An 18,733-nucleotide genomic window follows, 5' to 3' on the forward strand; every position below is an offset into this window, starting at 1 on the left:
ACATTGTAAAGGGGGGAAAAAAAGCAGGTGGCCCAGATACCCCCCCAGCCGAGCCAGCCCCTGACTGTTAGAGGTACCTGAGGACTGGGTTTGGGAAACACTGTACCAGACACATAGTTCTCTAATTTTATTTATGGTTCTATTTGCTCTCTGTGTCCGGGGTAGTATCTGCTACCACTGTGCTTGCTCACTGTCATATTTTTGTTTTTTCCAGACCTGGCCACTCCCACAAGTACTTCTTATCCCTCTCTGTGAGGCCACATATAGCCCTTGCCAATACTTAATGCTCCCAAGCTACTGCATTCGTGAGAGGATTATCACCCCTCAGTTAGACTGATAGGAGAGTTCTGTTTAAAGATAAGGGGATTATGGTGAAAGGAAAATAAACAATGACACCTCTACTGAATGATGGTCTTCACAAGCAGATTTACCACCATCATACAAACTAGGTAATTAATGAGACTATTTTATACATTCATCCCTTAATATTTACATAAGAGAGATCTGAACCTAATAATATAATGATAGGCAGGCTAGGTAGTCATTATCTGCTCTCTGCAACTCCTATGCTTAGCTTTTATTGGAGTTTTTAAGGAAGGAACAATGAATAGTATACAGGGCCGGATTAAGGGAATGGAGGCCCCTGGGCTAAGGGCGCCTCCATTCTCCCATGAGACCCCCAATGTGAGCCACCTGCCGCCCCCCCGTACCCCGTGAGGCCCCCCCCCTTTCTCCCCCCCCCCCGTACCCAGTGAGGGCCCCTTCCCCTTTCTCCCCCCCAAGCGATTACCTGTCACTGTAGTCCTCCGTCCCTGGCGCGCTGTAAGCTCCTTACTGAGGAGATCTCGCAAGAGTTCACTCGCAAGATCTCCTCAGTAAGCAGATTACTGAGCGCCGGGGACGGAGGACTATAGTGACAGTGCTCAGCAGCATTGATCGGGCTGGGGGCGCCCCCGCCCCCGGACCGATCAATAATGCTGCTGAGGACTTTGAAGGGCCCCCTGGATGCCCGAGGCCCCTGGGCTATAGCCCAGTTAGACCTCGGGTTAATCCGGCCCTGATAGTATACAATATGCACATACAAATATATAAAAGTACATAAACATAATGATACACATGTAAATCTGAAAACAGATTTCAGCTACATTTGCAATCTATAAATCCATCAATTGAATATGGGAAAAGAAAAAGGTTAGATGGCCACATAAATATCTGCTTGGCCCTAGCAACTTGGATGACTTGTCTATGTCTCTATACCTGTGATTTTTGCTGCGTTTTTGCATTTAGCAAATATACTGTACACACAAGTACATACGAAGCACAAAATACAGTGTTAGGAAAATGTAGCTGTAGTCTGTTTTCAGAGGTTCATATATAATGTTTGAATTATATGTAAATCCAGAATCTCTCTAATTTTAGAGTCCTAGGAGTATAAAAGCTCAGTCTGTAAAGTCCAGTTGTTCTACCAGATTTATGTATTATTTCATACATTAGAGGGCTTGGTTTTACATTAACTGGGTATACTGGGTACCTTGTACATTGGTAGCTGGGTGTCTTGTACATTGGTAGCTGAGTGTCTTGTACATTGGTAGCTGAGTGTCTTGTACATTGGCAGCTGAGTGTCTTGTACATTGGCAGCTGAGTGTCTTGTACATTGGCAGCTGAGTGTCTTGTACATTGGTAGCTGGGTGTCTTTTAAATTGGTAGCTGAGTGTCTTTTAAATTGGTAGCTGAGTGTCTTTTAAATTGGTAGCGTGGTGTCTTGTACATTGGTAGCTGGGTGTCTTGTAAATTGGTAGCTGAGTGTTTTGTATACATTGGTAGCTGAGTGTCTTGTATACATTGGTAGCTGGGTGTCTTGTACATTGATAGCTGGGTGTCTTGTACATTGGTAGCTGGGTGTCTTGTACATTGGTAGCCGAGTGTATTGTACATTGGTAGCTAAGTGCCTTGTACATTGGTAGCTAAGTGCCTTGTACGTTGGTAGCCGGGTGCCTTGTACGTTGGTAGCCGGGTGCCTTGTACGTTGGTAGCCGGGTGCCTTGTACGTTGGTAGCCGGGTGCCTTGTACGTTGGTAGCCGGGTGCCTTGTACGTTGGTAGCCGGGTGCCTTGTACGTTGGTAGCCGGGTGCCTTGTACTTTGGTAGCTGGGTGCCTTGTACGTTGGTAGCTGGGTGCCTTGTACATTGGTAGCTAACTACAAAGTAGCATGTGTGTCCTAAGAATAAGTACAACAAAGGTAATACAATTGAGAAATGTTTATTTACATTTTTCCTGAATTGGTGTTTATGGGAGGTATTGCCTACATCCTATCATGTGGTTTGGTTCATCGACCTGCAGTTGAAGGTTATAACCCCAATGCTAAAGAAAACAAACTAAATAATTCCCATGGGCTGACATTGTCGAGTCTCATGTAACTTCTTACCACTCACTTTTTTGTTGTTCTTTTGTTTTATTTGTTTGCTTTTGTTGCTGATCATACCCAAGATGCTCCATAGACCATTTTGTTAGACATAATTTTGAAACCTCTTGACGTCTAGAGGTGTTTTACGCTTGCGTGACTGGAAATGTTTTCTCCCTGATGCCATGCATTGATTACACAGCGAAAAATACTTTATTACTTAATGTGAATACATTTTACAGTGTTTTTTAGGTAGCTTGGGACTCCTTTATTAGAAAAAATATATTTGCATTTTATATAGGCAAAAGCAGTAAAATGTAGTAATGAATACATTTTAACCATGATTCTGCCATTTATTAATTTTACGTAGGTGGTGCCAGCCCGCAAAATACCCCATTCATTTATTCTAAGACTTATAATAATTATAGTGACATAGGCAAACCGAGGTAGGGTTTTCAAGTGCATGGAAACCCCCCTCCCAGCCTGGGGTACTGTATGCTTGAGGTGGCTGGACCCTGCCCTGGGACCAGCCACTTTGCAGCTTGTGTGCAGATCGTTTCTGTCTGCACTGTTCACAGCCATCTCTTCCCAACAAGTATTGAAAGCAGCAAGAACAGGTAGGAGAGAGCAGGACAGTCTGTCATCTGTTCTGACACACTCAGTCAGGACTTTGTCCTGATTGTAGGGACAGTTGGGAGGTATGTCCCACTTCACACGGCTCTGCTCGAAAAGGGAGAGCCGTGTGCCCCTAACAATAGTGCAGGCAGCATTGCCCATGTATATGATGGGGATAGGAAGAATGGGAGAGCAGCCAAGCACTGTCTAAAATTATATTCACGCCCAGAATCATGCTGCCCACACCCACTGTCTGTGTGGCATGGAAACCCCTCTCTACAAATCCTGTGTTTGCCCCTGAGTGATACCTGATATGTGAATTTAAATCTATTATCATACCCACAAGGGAGTGTGTGCCTATATTGTTTCTCCATCTTTTATTCTATTTTATTTTTTTACATTAATATTTCTCTTTTCTCCTGCTAGGAGAGCTACAGATTTTTGTTTTTTTGTTTTTTCTAATTTAATTTTTCACCATAAGAACATGCTCTGATAGATGACCGTGGCATCTAGCTAGTGTTAACACATGCTCTAACACAAGGGCAACTGTGAGGAGAACTGACACAAGACCCAGAGGCGCTCCCTCCTACAATGATGTCACTAGAATGTGACGAAAATAGGTCCACCCCCAGAAATACACAGCGATGTTTGCACAATACGATTTGCTAAAAGATTGATTACAGGAAAATCAAGCTGCTGCTCCCTTTCTTATATGTAAAATTCTTAGGTCTCCTTTGCAAAGTGGTTGTAGCCATTTTATGCAGTGAGCCAATGTGTCAGAGAATGTAGGCTCAAGGGCAGCACAGTGGCTTAGTGGTTAGCACTTCTGCCTCACAGCACTGGGGTCATGAGTTCGATTCTCGACCATGGCCTTATCTGTGTGGAGTTTGTATGTTCTCCCCGTGTTTGCGTAGGTTTCCTCCCGCTCCGGTTTCCTCCCGCTCCGGTTTCCTCCCACACTCCAAAAACATACTGGTAGGTTAATTGGCTGCTATTAAATTGACCTTAGTCTCTCTCGCTCTGTCTCTGTCTGTCTGTCTGTGTGTATTAGGGAATTTAGACTGTAAGCTCCAATGGGGCAGGGACTGATGTGAATGAGTTCTCTGTACAGCGCTGTGGAATTAGTGGCGCTATATAAATAGATGATGATGATGCATCAGTGACATCACCAGTTCTTAGTAAACCGATAGGCTGCATTCTCAAGACATAAGATGGCTGCCTCCACTAGCCAAGTGGGGTAGAAGAATGTAAATGGGAGGCCTTCAGCTCTATCTCCATATAGCTAGAAACTAGCTTGTAGTCAAAAAAAATATAATTTATAAGTGGCCTCTTTCCCCTCACAAAAGTAGAAAATACTCCTCATCATTTATTATACTAAATATATCTGTCTTTAATATTGATAGTGGAATCGAAGATTCATGAATGAAACACAGATAAAGATTCTGGTGGCATTTCTGGCGGGTGTTCCTGTCCATATTCTGGAGAGGTTAAACATACTGAGAGAAAACGTGCAACAAAGGGCTAGTGACATTGCAACTCTGCAGCTATCATCAGGAGAGCGAGTTTTAATCCCTCTCTGAAAACATAATTATAGGTGGCCTTTTGAACTTTTGCAATTATCTTTGTTAGTTAGCAAGTGCTTGAGCAGGCTTTGCTGGGGCAGAGCTGCGCTGATGGCAGTCTGTCCGTATTGAGTGAATTCCCTTACAGCTGAACTTCTCAAGCTTGACTCGGCCTGATAAAACTAGTGGTGCATATGCAGCCATGCTGTCATCGTCCAGATCACATTGATTTAAAGAGCAGCCAGTGTGAGCAGCCATGTAACCCTTAGTCTCCTGATCTCCTGTGCTAAATGTGTGTGTTAACAGCATGGTATCAATAAAGTTATTCTGAAATGCTGAGAAAAAGATTCCTCATAACAGCTCTTGCAATACAGACTTATCCTAAAAACAATGAATATTTATATTGACAGCTTATGTTTAAAAGAAGTTTCAAGACATTTACTAAAACAGGGCAAAAAAGTGCTGTAACCCATAGCAACCAATCAGAGAGTTGCTTTTGTTGTCTAATTGTTCTAAATCGTACTTGCCGACTTTTCCTCGTTGGCTTCAGGGAGATCCCGGGGGAGATGTCCGTGCAGGGCCGGGACTTGATGAATCGCATCATTTTGGCCCCACCCCCTAAACAATTGTCACAATTTTGGCCAATTACAGCAGGGTACGTGGCTAAGATGACGCAATATTTGTGTCATTAACCCCCCGCCACATATCTATTGCGGGGGCGAGAACCGGGAGGTTGCCCTGCTCTTCGGGGAGCCCGGGAGGTCTCCCAGAAATGCGGGAGTCTCCTGGACATTCCGGGACAGTAGGCAACTATGCGTTAAAGAAAAGCAACTAATGAATCTCCAGAGACTGAAGTGTCTTTTACATTTCTTTCTCCATTACTGAAGTCATGTTGTCTTACCTGTCAGTCTTTGATTAAATCTTGGTCTTCATGAAAATGGCCACCTCCATAGGCATCAATGCATGAACATTGGACACAATTTCTGAACTGTGTCATCATGCCACAGATGGCGAAGCCAACCACGTCTTGTCCTGGCTCAGCATCAGGGAGAATGCCAGACTCTTCAGGGAGTCGCCCTGTCATTCAGGGAGTGTTGGCAAGTATGTTCTAAATACATAAATTTACAGGATCTGGTTGCTATGGGTTACAATATACTTATTTGACGTAATTAGGTGTGCAACAGTGTCCCCAATGTATTTCATAGAGCTATTGTGGATAGTACACATGGGAAATCCCATGCCTGAGAGATACTTTGTCCAAATATAGTGATTTTTTTTTCAGTGTAAATCGGCCTATCAAAGCACTAAAGTCTATACAATAATCGTGTTAATACAGACAAATAAGAATGTCTGTGCATTATATGCTATGTATTTGTGGGGTTTGAACATTTATATAAGTAAAGTGGCATAAGCACTATATAATGTATGTTGTCTTCTTTTCATATTGATAAATGGAAGGACAGTAATTGTCACAGAACATCCACACTCTGCTTATTATAATCTAAACCAAGATTGTTCAATCTTCTTACATTGGATGGTAATGCCGTGGTTGGAGACATACCTAGGATATGCAACTCAACATAACTTATTCATTTTATCCAGTTCCATGAAACGCCACTAATTTGCATTATAAATTTTATATGCCAAGATTGGAGAAAAGTTGCAAATCCAAATTAAGCCACAACTACAGGAAAGGTTTATTCTGCGGTGCTGCACTCTTTTTTTGGGGAGGTGGGGGGGATGTGGCTTCCTTGTGTGTGCATGGCATGTTCTACTTGGCATCATCCACACACAGAAGACTATCCATATCCATGTACATATGTTCCTGTATATGTTGCCAACCCCCCCCCCCCACCCTTTCCAGATGAACTGAATTGTGCCGTCACCTCATATATGCCGCATAATGTGATGCAAAATCACATCTATTGGGTCGAATTAAAGATAGCTTAACAATTACAGGACATTTTTAAACATTAAATATATATTAGATATGTTTTTGTAAGTTTGATTTCAAGATCTGAAATTCATTATCTATTTGCCACCCACCCACTGACTATATAATGTTCAGTCAGCAACTTAATTTCTATGACAGGATTTATATAGATATCTTGCCATGATGGCCGCCTAAGTAAATATCTTATCATGATACCGCTGGAGCCCAGCTGTCAGCGACAGCCGCTGCTTTCAGAGCTGTGATTGGGACATGAACAAGCCGCCATTCTTTACATACATCGCCTTCAGTGTGCATGCTATGTATCCCAATAAGGAAACTGTGTCAACTAGAATTAGATTACTGTTAATATTATTTATTGCTGCACAGATTCATCCTCCCCTGACATGACCTCCAAAATTATGTAAGTCATTCCCTGTGACGCATATTACCACACATTAAAATGCATGACAGTCACGCAGAATGTATATGGTTCCAAATCTACAAAAAAGGAGCCAACACCCCAAACTTTTCTTTGCAGACCAGTTTGCTTCTAGTGTTGACCATCTACTTTGCTATTTCTATATTTTTAGAATTGTTAGAACTACACACTTGTAGTTTTCATTGATTTAGAAAACAGGGGAGATGACAATATTTTTTTGATATTACATATCCAATGACAATGCAGTCTGTGAATTCACTAGTAACCAGTAACAAATGCCCCAGTGATACCACTAATTCTAAGATAAACGTCTACGTTCTCAGGGATGTCGTGGGTCCCTGTCCCTAGTGAATTTATAGGCTACATAGTTCTAAGTATTTTTCTGTCTCACAAAATGGCTGCCCCCACTAGGGCTGTATTTACAATAGAGGCCACCTAACCACATGCCTGGGGCTGTGCTGTTCAGAGGGGAGCATACACATTCTTTTATGTTAATTTCTTTATCATCATCATTTATTTATATAGCGCCACTGATTCCGCAGCGCTGTACAGAGAACTCACTCACATCAGTAATTTCATTGTATTCATTGCTCTTCCGTTTTCTGTCTTTCTTCTTGGTGTTTACCAGCTACTTATTTTAGCAGCACAAATGATGGAGATGGGGAGCTTAGATAGAGAGGAATGAATATGTGAGGGGACAATTATTTATTTAGGCCATGTTTGCTCATAACAATTCACCTGATTGTAAATGTGGCTGCGATCTCCACTGTGTGTTATCAGCAGGTGTACTATCAAATAAAATATACAGTATTTTAACAACCCTTGGGCTAGATGTTGCCTATAGCAACCAATCAGATTCTAGCTGTCATTTTGTAGAATGTACTAAATAAATGAGAGCTAGAATCTGATTGGTTGCTATAGGCAACATCCCCACTTTTTCAAACCTGCAGCTTAGTAAATCTAGCCAATTGTTTATTATGTCTATATTATTTATCACTTTATTCTTTTCATTATTTAAAAAAAAAAAAAAAAAATGGGAAAAGTTGGTTTTCCAAAATGTTTTTGTTTTTGTTTCACACAGACAGCTATGAATGGTACTGTTTAATCTGCCAAAACTCTGCTGGTAATGGAACCTGCAATTTCCATGATTATATATACCAGAAACTCTTGTACTTTCTGCCTTTCTTTAGTTCCCACTAACTTTCCCATGTTTCCTTCCATAGCAATCCTACAGTGACGTAGGTAGACCTATCTGGCTCCAGGTTGCTGAGTCTGCCTACAGATTCACGTTGGGTTCAATTGCTGGAGGTGAGTGATATGCCTGTGTGCTTGGGTTAATGTAATATTATCTCTGCAAAGGTGCACTGCATTGTTCAATAGAGCAGGAACTGGAGGCCTATTTTTTGGCGGTGATCACAAGGCACCGCCGGTACGGCAGTGCCACCTCTGGCTCCAGACAGTCTTGAGTGTAGGAATTCCATAATAACACACTACTTCCGGATACAGTACTCTACTCCAATTATCTATGGTGGCAATGGTAAAATGAAAGAAGAGAGAAAAAAAAACAGATTTTTCAAAATTAAAATGTAGGTGAAATCAGTGTAGTATAAAATATGTTTAATTGGGTACTTTTGTGGCTTGCCCATTCTTCCAGTCAATGACTGCCAGTGCATGTGGGAATATGTAGTTTTACATTACATGCAGTTTTCCAGTATAATGAACAATGTTCTGCCCATTATACAAATCAATAAAAACAAGAATATATTTTCAAATATGCTCCCATTGAATAGATCACCACTTTAAAATAAAAGAAACATTTATTTCTTCTTTGCATTGTTGCTCAATGGCAAATTCTTCTTTATTTATAGTCTAATGGGAAGGAAAACTAAAACGTAACATGTGACGTTGGATTGCTTGTCAAGAGCCCTGGAGCTGAATGACTGTGACCTGAATTTATCATTAACTGCTCAGCCAATCACAAACGTTTTCCCATACTGGACACAACGTGATTTACTGGTGTGTGAGAAAACACTTCTGATTGGCTGAGCAGTTAATGACACTCCTGGTGCTGCTCCCCTCCCAGAAACTACAAACCCATTTTATACATCTGAGCAAAGTTAAATGACTTTTGTCATTTTCTTATAAATTAAATCAGTGGTTTATGTTTTCCATTGTAGTTTATTATAAGAATAAAAATCTGATTATTTTTCACTTGTATCTAAATTCAAATGATGTTATATTAAGATAAATTTTACTCTTGCTCATTGAGTTCTGCCATATTTCATAAATTAATTAGAATCTCTCCTGTTAACAGCAAAGTATTCCGAGATTCAGAGATTTGTTGTGAAATTTGTAGAAATAATATTTAGAAAACAAGTTTATTATTAGGTATGTTGATAAATGCAGTGCGGAGATTACCACTATTGGTCCGTTTGCCCAGGGCCATCTTAACAACATTATGGGCCCCCGGGCAAAGCAGTGCACCGGGGCCCCTAGATATAGATATATAGATTTATACAGATACAGATATAGAGATAGATAGATGTACTTGCTCAGTGACCCTTGAAGGTTTTTTTTGCAGGTTTTTTTCTTTTGCAGGATTATTTATTCTCATTGAGAGCCGTGCCTATGGGGCCCCCTTGCCCGTGGGGACCCTGGGCAGCTGCCCATCGTGCCCAATGTAAAAAGATGGCCCTGCGTTTGCCCCAGTGTCCACCGGCTTGTCCTAATCTTGTCCATTTCAGCCACCTAGGACACGGTTCGCAGGATGAGCCCATGTGTCACGGGGCTACAAATATTCACAATTCTATACAAGTTTCAGGAACGTATGAGATTTGGGGGTAAATGTATGGAGTTTCCTGCAGGCTAGAAAGTGGAGATGTTGCCTATAGCAACCAATCAAATTCTGCCTATCATTTTGTAGAATGTACTAAATAAGTGATGACTAGAATCTGATTGGTTGCTATAGGCAACATATCCACTTTTTAAACCTGCCGGGAACTCGCAGCTTGATACATTTACCCCTTGGTCATATCTGAGATAAGGTTGAGATCGCTGAGGGAGAATTTTCAACATGCGACATATTTCCTGTTAGGTCACATTGAAGGACACACGCAACATTCAGCCTACCTGAGCCTAAGATAACTGATAACAGAAGACAATAGCGGTGATGCTTCTTTGCCCGGTGGGGACAGCATATTGAAAGTCCTAGCTCAACACAAGACCTGCCATTCTAGTGAAGGGTGGGCCGGCATGGCGTCTTGTGTATGCCAGGTGGGGGTGTTTATGACATGTCACTCAGGCCTGGCACTGCCCTGCTACTGTACATGCCAAGTGCTAGCCCTGAATCAAAGGTTTCATTAACATGCCCAGTGCAGCAACAGAACATGGTACATTTTAGGGCAAATGCATAACCTACATGTCTTATATACAGGAGAGGAGGGAGAAGGATGGTTATAGAGATCACATAGTCTGAAATTTTGATTGACAGCTGTATGGACCCCCTACATACTGTGTTACCAAACGGCATAGGAAAAAAATCAAGTAGACATTTACCCTTAACCTCCTAAGTACGAGAAGTTTCTCTGCCTCTGTCCTCCGTATTTTTCACTTTGTTAATAAAGTATCTGCTGCAATATTTGAAATCCATAATGTCTATGGATATTTCAATACACCTTCTGCTTTCAGGTATTGTTATTATTAAATGTATGATTTTTGTGAACTGAAACAGTTAAGAGTGAAGTTACTATCTAATAATGATAACCAGACATATAGCTTTGATGTCGAGCTGCAAGATGTGAGGGATTACTCAGGTGTATGCTTGTATGATGTCATCACCTGTCACTGTTACGCATTCAAAGGCACTTAACATCGTGCATTGGCTCTGTGTTGATAATATAACTACTTGTAAATATTCTGATCACTGCTCCGTTCCAACAGTCTGTGTTACTCCTGAGCTGCTACTTGCATTTCTATGTCACAAGACTGGTAAAACATTTTATTGCCATTGTTATAACTAAGATTGCATAAAGAGTAAGGAGGACTTCCACAAGTGTTTAGGAATAAGACTGTAGAATGATCAGCATGACGAGTATGATTAGGGTTAATTGTTCTGTGTTTGGGTAATAGTATTACTGGGGTTAATTCCTTCAAACCCCTGGCTGGACTCATTGTATCTGTCCCGCCAGCCCCGATGTCCAGGCCCGGCGCTCCCATTAGGCAAGGTTAGGCACTTGCCTAGGGCGCCGGGCTCTGGAGGGCGCCTGGAGGGCGCCACAGAATGGTAAATGACTTTAAAACTGTGCGGCGACTGCTGACCATACCTGTCGCGGCCGCCGCACAGCATTCAGATGCACGGGGAGGGGGGAAGAGGCTATTGCTCACCACCGCCGCCTCTCTGCTCCGTCTCCTCCCCTCCACTCACTAGTGTCAGTGAGTGGAGGGGAGGAGACGGAGCAGAGAGGCGGCGGTGGTGAGACAAGGTAAGGAAAGACGGGGTGAGGGGGGAGGAAGGAGGAGGAGGGAGGAGGGCGCCGATTTTTGCGGGGGGGGGGCGCCGATTTTTTAAAAATGCCTAGGGCGCCATGGACCCTAGCACCGGCCCTGCCGATGTCTGTGTCTTTCTCTCTCTCTATATTGGAATGTAAAACGACTACATAACACAATAATATTGCATTTTCCTTCATATTTTTTTCCAGCTGTGGGAGCTACTGCCGTATATCCTATAGATCTTGTGAAGACTCGGATGCAGAACCAGCGGTCCTCATTTGTTGGAGAGCTGATGTACAAAAACAGTTTTGACTGTTTTAAGAAAGTAGTGCGCTATGAGGGCTTCTTTGGACTTTACAGAGGTAGGTTGTTGTAGTGATTATTGCAACTATATCCTGATGATTATTGTAACACTATATCCTGGTGATTATTTTATTTCACTATTTAGTGTTTATATAAGTAATGGCAGAGTCTGATATACTTGTCCCACATCTAATGGATTGTACAGGAATGTGATACTTCCTAGGGGCAATTGCTTTTAAACTCACAATTTGCTTATTCAAGTTTGTTTGTGGGATTGAAATAAAACCACTAGTTTTCTTATCTTGCGGTAATATTTAGGACTGGAAAGAAACTTTTCAGCTGTTTCCCTGGTTTAACATGGCCTCCACCTTAGATATAATGACAGCATACTCTCTTTTCTAAGCCAAGCTTCTACCCGTATCCCACTCTCTCATCATTTACAGTCATGAGGTCTGCGACTTCCTGGTATCTGGCGTTCCCCTCCTCCATATATACCTGCTTCAATCCACCTTACATGCCATAGCAAGACTGATCTTCTCTTGTTGCTCCACATCTCCCACTTTGCATATCCCTACACTGGCTCCCCAGTTACTCACCCTCATCTACAAAGCCCTCAACAACACCACCCCTTGATACTTCTCCAATCTCGTCTAAATGCTCTCCCTACCTCCCTCTTCAGTCCTCCTGCGACGTGTGCCCTGCCTCATCTCTGGTAAAGGCCTCTCACTCCTACCTACAATACATCTGTGCAGCTACCCACTTCTGGAATGTTCTACCACGACCTGGTCAGACTCTCTCACATCCTTCAGATCTTTACACTTCTCTTAATTAGAGAGTACCCTACTCCCGCCTATATTACCCACACGGATGCACCCTCACATCTGTCCCAGTCTCCACTCTGAGCCACACCTCTTGTCTCAGATGTGCCCTCTTCCAATTATAATATAACCTCTCATAGGAGCAGGGCACTCTGTGCCCTTTGTTTACATATCTAAATGTATTTTGTCTGCTTTGTATGTCCCTGTTTTATGTATGTCCTATTTTCCTATTTTATTTTATTATTCCTATTTTACACTGTGGCCCCTTGCAAATCTATGATAATAATAATACTGTGCATGGCAGTGGCTTTGAGCTCATGAAAGGATTTTACTTTAAGCCTACATCACAAATGTAGTTAACACTACTTTTGACAAAATGGTACACAAGATAATAATAATAATAATAACAATATTGTTTATTTGTATAGCACAATCATTTTACACAGCGCATTCGAAAGCATGCCCCATAGGAGCTTACAGTCAGTTCCTTAGCACACAAACATTCACACACAGGGGCCATTTTATCAGCCACCAATTAACCTACATGTATATTTTTGGAATTTGAGAGGAAAATCACAACACCCCGAGGAAACACACACAAACATACAAACTCCACATAGGTAGTGCCCTGGTCAGAATTTAACCCATGGCCTCAGCACTGTGAGGTGGCAATGCTAACCACTATGCCACCATGCTTGAGATGAACCAACAATATAGTGAAGTAAAAAAATGGCATAGATGACACCAATACTACATTGCATTTACGGAAAGGGGTTCAAAGGGATGTAGGCAGTGCTTTTAACAGATCTGTTTTGGGATTACGCAGAACACAAGATGCAGCAGGGATGTAAATGGTTCTGAGGAGACGAGCAGTTTGTTTGCATTTACAGGCATGAATCTATTTTTACACCCGGTATCATCATCACCAATAATTTATATAGCGCTACTAATTCTGCAGCGCTGTACAGAGAACTCTCTCACATCACTACATGCCCCTTTGGAGCTTTCAGTCTAAATTCCCTAACACACACACATACATCAATTTGATAGCAGCTAATTAACCTACCATTATCTTTTTGAATTGCGGGAGGAAACCAGAGCACCCAGAGGAAACCCATGTAAACATGGGGAGGACGTAGAAAATCCACACAGATAAGGCCATGGTCAGGAATCGATCTCATGACCCCAGTGCTGTGAGACAGAAATGCTAACCACTAAGCCACCGTGCTGCCCGGTAGAAAATAAATTGTAACTGATGCAACACTATCAGTGCTAACTCGCTTTGGACAGTATGGTTTAAATACCTTCCCTATCTATACTAAGAAGGACAGTAATGATTTCTCTGAATGTGAGCACAGTTGCCAGTATATAGTGACAGGCAGGTAAGATAGAAGACACTGAGCACCATATAACATAGCTAATATCTGATTGAAACACACTTTCTCACACACATTGATAACCTTCTCAGTTGCACTAGAATATTAGTTCCTGAATTAGCAGAGCTGCGTTGACAGCCAAAGAACACACAAGTTCCTTATGTAAAATACCTACGTTTGTGAGATGCCTGTTGCCTTTTTTAAGGTCAATGTTCTTCACAAATAACTTTTTTTTTTTATTGCAAATAATGTTGAGCCATATTAGAATATTCAGTATTTTTAGAAATGAGATGTTTGTACTGGCTATCTTTTAAAGTGCATTTTGGAAACGAAACGTTCATTGTTATGCCCTGCGTCTTTGGCTGTTGTGATGATGACAATAGAATGTACACTACACCGGCTGTGTTCCGCATTGTAATATTAATGGATGGCGTGGGAGTACGTGAAAAGCCTCAGAGCTGTATGTACCATGTGTAACACCTCCAGAAGTGATTAAGATTGAGTGGTAGTACTGATGATAATGAATAGAAAGTCTTATTTTGTTTGGTAAGCCGTGTGCTATAAATATGCTAAGAACTTAAATATACATTTTGCAAATTTCATGCGTTCTTAAAGGGGAACTGTATTTCGAATGCCGTTTGTATTATTACTATTAGAGGCACACTAACCCCATTTTGAAAACTTTATTAGATTTATTTAATATACTTAAATAAATAGGACTAATGATGTCACTGTGGTAGACAGATTGAACGTAAAAATATGAGCGTGTTTACAAAACCTTCCGGTTAGTGTCCCTTTAAAGAACAATTGCCTCATTTTAACAAGATTGTGCGTCAAAGTTTCCATGTGTTGACAAATTATGGGATCATTTTTGTTTTTACACATTGTACTGCATATGAAGACTTGTCAGTTGTTCGTTAATTCAATAGTATTGCAGCTCCAATTACCATCTGCACATATAGGTATAAAGACCAAAGAATGGACAATGTCACCTGGTGATGGTTCAAAGACTTGCCTGGACTCTAGCATACTTGCCTATTCTCCCGGAATTCCCGGGAGGCTCCTGAATTTTGGGAAGTCCTCCCGGACTACCGTAAGAGTAGGCAAAGCTCCCGCATTCGCCAAAATTCACGGCATTGAATGGAGGGGGCAGGACTTAGTCGCGTCATTAAGCCCCTCCCCCACTATCCCATGCCGTGAATGTCAGCATTTCATAGTGGGGGCGGGGCTATGGTGACGCCCTCCTCCTACCCCTTGTCACATGACTTCTCCCACCCTGGATCTCCTGGGGAAGAAATCTTAAAAGTTGGCAAGTATGCTCTCTAGCCTGATGCTACCACTGTTGGTGGTACCAGTTGTTGGTGGCAGCATGCTTGGATGAAAGGTGGATTGTGGGCCTCGAAATGAACTAGGTATAGAATAAAATGCATAGTAATAGGACAGTTTAACAATATGCTCTTACTAACGTTTTTTAATGCCAGTAAAAGCAAGCAAACAGTTATGGGGATGGAACATACTGACTCCACTGCATACCCGCTTCCACTTGCACCTGGGTTCACAGCTGCCCGCTAGCGTCTTTTGGGCGTAGCAGCGGAGTGTCCTCCATTTGCAAACTCCTCCCTACCCCTCTTCTCCAACCACAGGTATACGCACTGAGAGAGCAATTGTGATGACATTTTCTGAAATGCAATGGGTAACTGGCCATATGTTTAAAAAAATATATCATTGCACTTTAAAAATATATGTTGTCATCATCAACATTTTTTACATATAGCGCCAGCAAATTCCCTAGTGCTTTACAATTGGGGACAAACAGAATAATAAACAATACTGGGTAAAATAAACAAAGAGGTAAGAGGTCATGTTATGGTACAAAAACAAGTTTTGTAATTAATGCAACAGTAGATTAGAAACAAAGTTCTCAGGACCTTTGTTAAAAATCGTTTTAGTTGGGTATTAAGTTTATCCTGATCCTCAGATTTAATTTTTATTGGGTAATTAAGAGAAAACTGATAAAATGTAGAGTGTTGTGTGTATATATATTTCTAGTAATGAAGCTGGCACAGAAGGGGTCTGTTGTCATACAGCAGATGAGAAGGGTGTTATAGCACCTTGTGACATCGCATTCAGTGGGTGTTCTCTTACATGGTTCATAGACCATGGAGGGAGGATCGCTTTCTTTGTATTCTCTTCAACTCCCCTTGCAACTAATAACTACCTTTCTGCAACTCAGAAGCCTTTTAAATTACTGACATGGGGATGAAATCAAGGCAGTTTCATTATCTATTGGCTGGTTTCCTTTTGGTAAATGTTAAAAGAAAAGGTTCATCCTTCTCCGGTTTTGTCCTTTGTACACCAGTGGTTTGTTATTTTTATTCTCTATAAGGGGTGTGGGGATGAGGACATTGTTGTTCAGCATTAAATAATCAATTTCACTTCTTCATTGTGGAATCCTGATTTTATGGATCCAGTGGATAAATGGATCCCTGTATGGTTGCTGTTAAAACAATCTATACCTATATGTTTATCGGCAAAGACATAATGCTGTTGATCATTGGGTTCTTGTCTCTATTTTTTAGCACAAAATGAATCCAAATACTTTGTACACTTCCTGATCTTTCCCAGATTTATGCAGGAATATTAAACCTAAAACACATTAATATCATACTTGCCAACTCTCCCTGAATGTCAGGGAGACTCCCTGAAATAGGGGTGATCTCCCTCACTCCCTGAAGAATCTGGCATTCTCCCTGATGCTGAGCCAGTACAAGACGTGGTTGGCTTCACCATCTGTGGCTTGATGACACTGTTCAGAAATTGTGTTCTAAGTCCATGTATTGATGCCTATGGAGGTGGCCATTTTCATGGAGACCAAGATTTAATCAAAGACTGATAGGTTAGACAACACGTTAAATTAGCATGCATGGCAGCAGTTACATCCACAAACCTTGCCAATAGTTATCTATTTCTGAATAATATTCAGGAGCACGGATTGGTCAAGGAAGAAGTGTTATGAGGCCGTTGTGTTTTATCAATGGAGTGGGCCTGTGTGCAAGAGGGCTGGGAATGTGCAAGAGCAGAGCCAGAGTGGTGGCCAGCAAAGAGCGATTGTAACTAACCCAACTTCTGTGCCTGCCTGGGCCTGTCAGTCTGGGTGCAAGGGGCCCATAAGCCATTGAATGCCCTACACCTTTCATAGATATAACAGTGAATGGTCATTTTAAATACCTGTTCTGATGCCAGGGTTGGGGTGTTTTGATACAACATACCCTCCTGTCTGTGGGTGCAATCAGGTGTTTTGATTGAGTGGTAAACTGTATCCAAAACTATTCTTATCTTTTTGTTTTCTTTCTGTTCCTGCCCCGCCTCTTTGATTTTTTTTAAACCGAGGAAAATCAAATTTGTTTAGGGGAAAAAAGTTATTCTGGATAAACGATGCATTGAAACAGATATAGGCTAATCTGCTATTCTGGGATCTGTTTAGGGAATGACTCCCAAGTTACAGAGTTTGAGATCCAGTGCCTTAGATCAACTCTGAGAATGATAAACTGAAGTCCAGGGACCAAAAACACGAGGGAGATATAGGTTCTTCTATCGGGTTGTATTAGTGTATTGTCTTCATTATGTTTGCTTTACATTTCAATCTGCACTTGTAACTAAAGCCAGTGGATCCAGCCTGATACATGAGAGGTACATCTGGACTCTAGTGAGCTAAACACACCTTAAAATAAACGCCAGTCAAGTGGCACCTTATTCCCATCAGCAGTGTCACATCAGGTGAGTTTGTCTTTTAAAGTTAAATCTTTTAACTCCAATAAAATACAATTTTGAACTTTTTTTTCTAAGCTCCACGAATAAGTGCTATAAAATTCCTAGCAGAACCCTGTAACGTTTGCTTCTACTTAAAAGTAATCCGGCTTATGCGTTTCCTCCTAAAATGACAAAATGTAACCTCGTACTTACGCCCTGTCCATCATTTATTAACCTGCGGGTTGGGAGGGAGGTTTAGATCATAGGGGAGTCAGACAGTCCTCCGACACATAATCCATAATCTATATTACGGATATTGTTGGCAAACTCATCCAGTATACATAATTCTTTTAAGACTCTTGGTAATAATGGGGAAGCTTATGGGCTATTGTTACACAGGTACGCACAACAATGCTCTGTTGTGCTGGAAATGGGGCATTGTTTGTGTAGTCTGTTCAAACCTTCATAACGTCTATAGTTCTCTTGTTTTCTAAAGGGAGAGTACACTCTATTTATACTGTGAGTGATTAAATATATAGGTTTTCTGTGTTTAGAATATTCAGTGTCTGTTTGGATTTGCTTTACTGACCACAAATTATGTGATTGATATAATTCCTGTATTCCCTACTTAATCTATACTGCTGTCCTGGAGATGTTTGTTTCTTTGTCCATTATTGGTGTTATTATATATAGTAAAAATGACCCATTGGATCAGTGACGGGCAGCCGGCGGCCCTCCGAGTCTCCCAGCTCCTGACAACTTTATTGTCAGATTTGTTAATTACAGCTTTTAACATTTTTTTAAAATACCCACTGATATGTTATTACAGATATGTGTTTTCTATTTTTGATTTAAATGTATTGTTTTAGCTTACTAAGGGTACTGTGAGGGCCTTTTGAAGATTAGAGGGCCGCACCATGCTTCATTTTAGTCTCAGAATGAGTTGCAGATATAGGGGGAATACAATTGAGCCGCGTTATACTACAAATAACGCGGCCCGGACAGTATTATGTTACTATGGTAATTTTAATCCAGATCTTTGCTCTC

General features: G+C 41.4%; 1 protein-coding gene across 1 annotated transcript in view; it reads left to right on the forward strand.

The window, feature by feature from the left end:
- SLC25A12 (solute carrier family 25 member 12) overlaps positions 1 to 18,733 on the forward strand; it is a 99,385-nt gene that overhangs the window by 50,211 nt on the left and 30,441 nt on the right. The window contains exons 10-11 of the mRNA XM_075180643.1: positions 8,175 to 8,259; positions 11,649 to 11,801. Coding sequence (XP_075036744.1) covers positions 8,175 to 8,259; positions 11,649 to 11,801 — 238 coding nt within the window. The remainder of the gene's footprint in view (positions 1 to 8,174; positions 8,260 to 11,648; positions 11,802 to 18,733) is intronic.

This window comes from Mixophyes fleayi, chromosome 7, assembly GCF_038048845.1.
Source record: "Mixophyes fleayi isolate aMixFle1 chromosome 7, aMixFle1.hap1, whole genome shotgun sequence".
Classification (NCBI taxonomy): Eukaryota; Metazoa; Chordata; class Amphibia; order Anura; family Limnodynastidae; genus Mixophyes; species Mixophyes fleayi.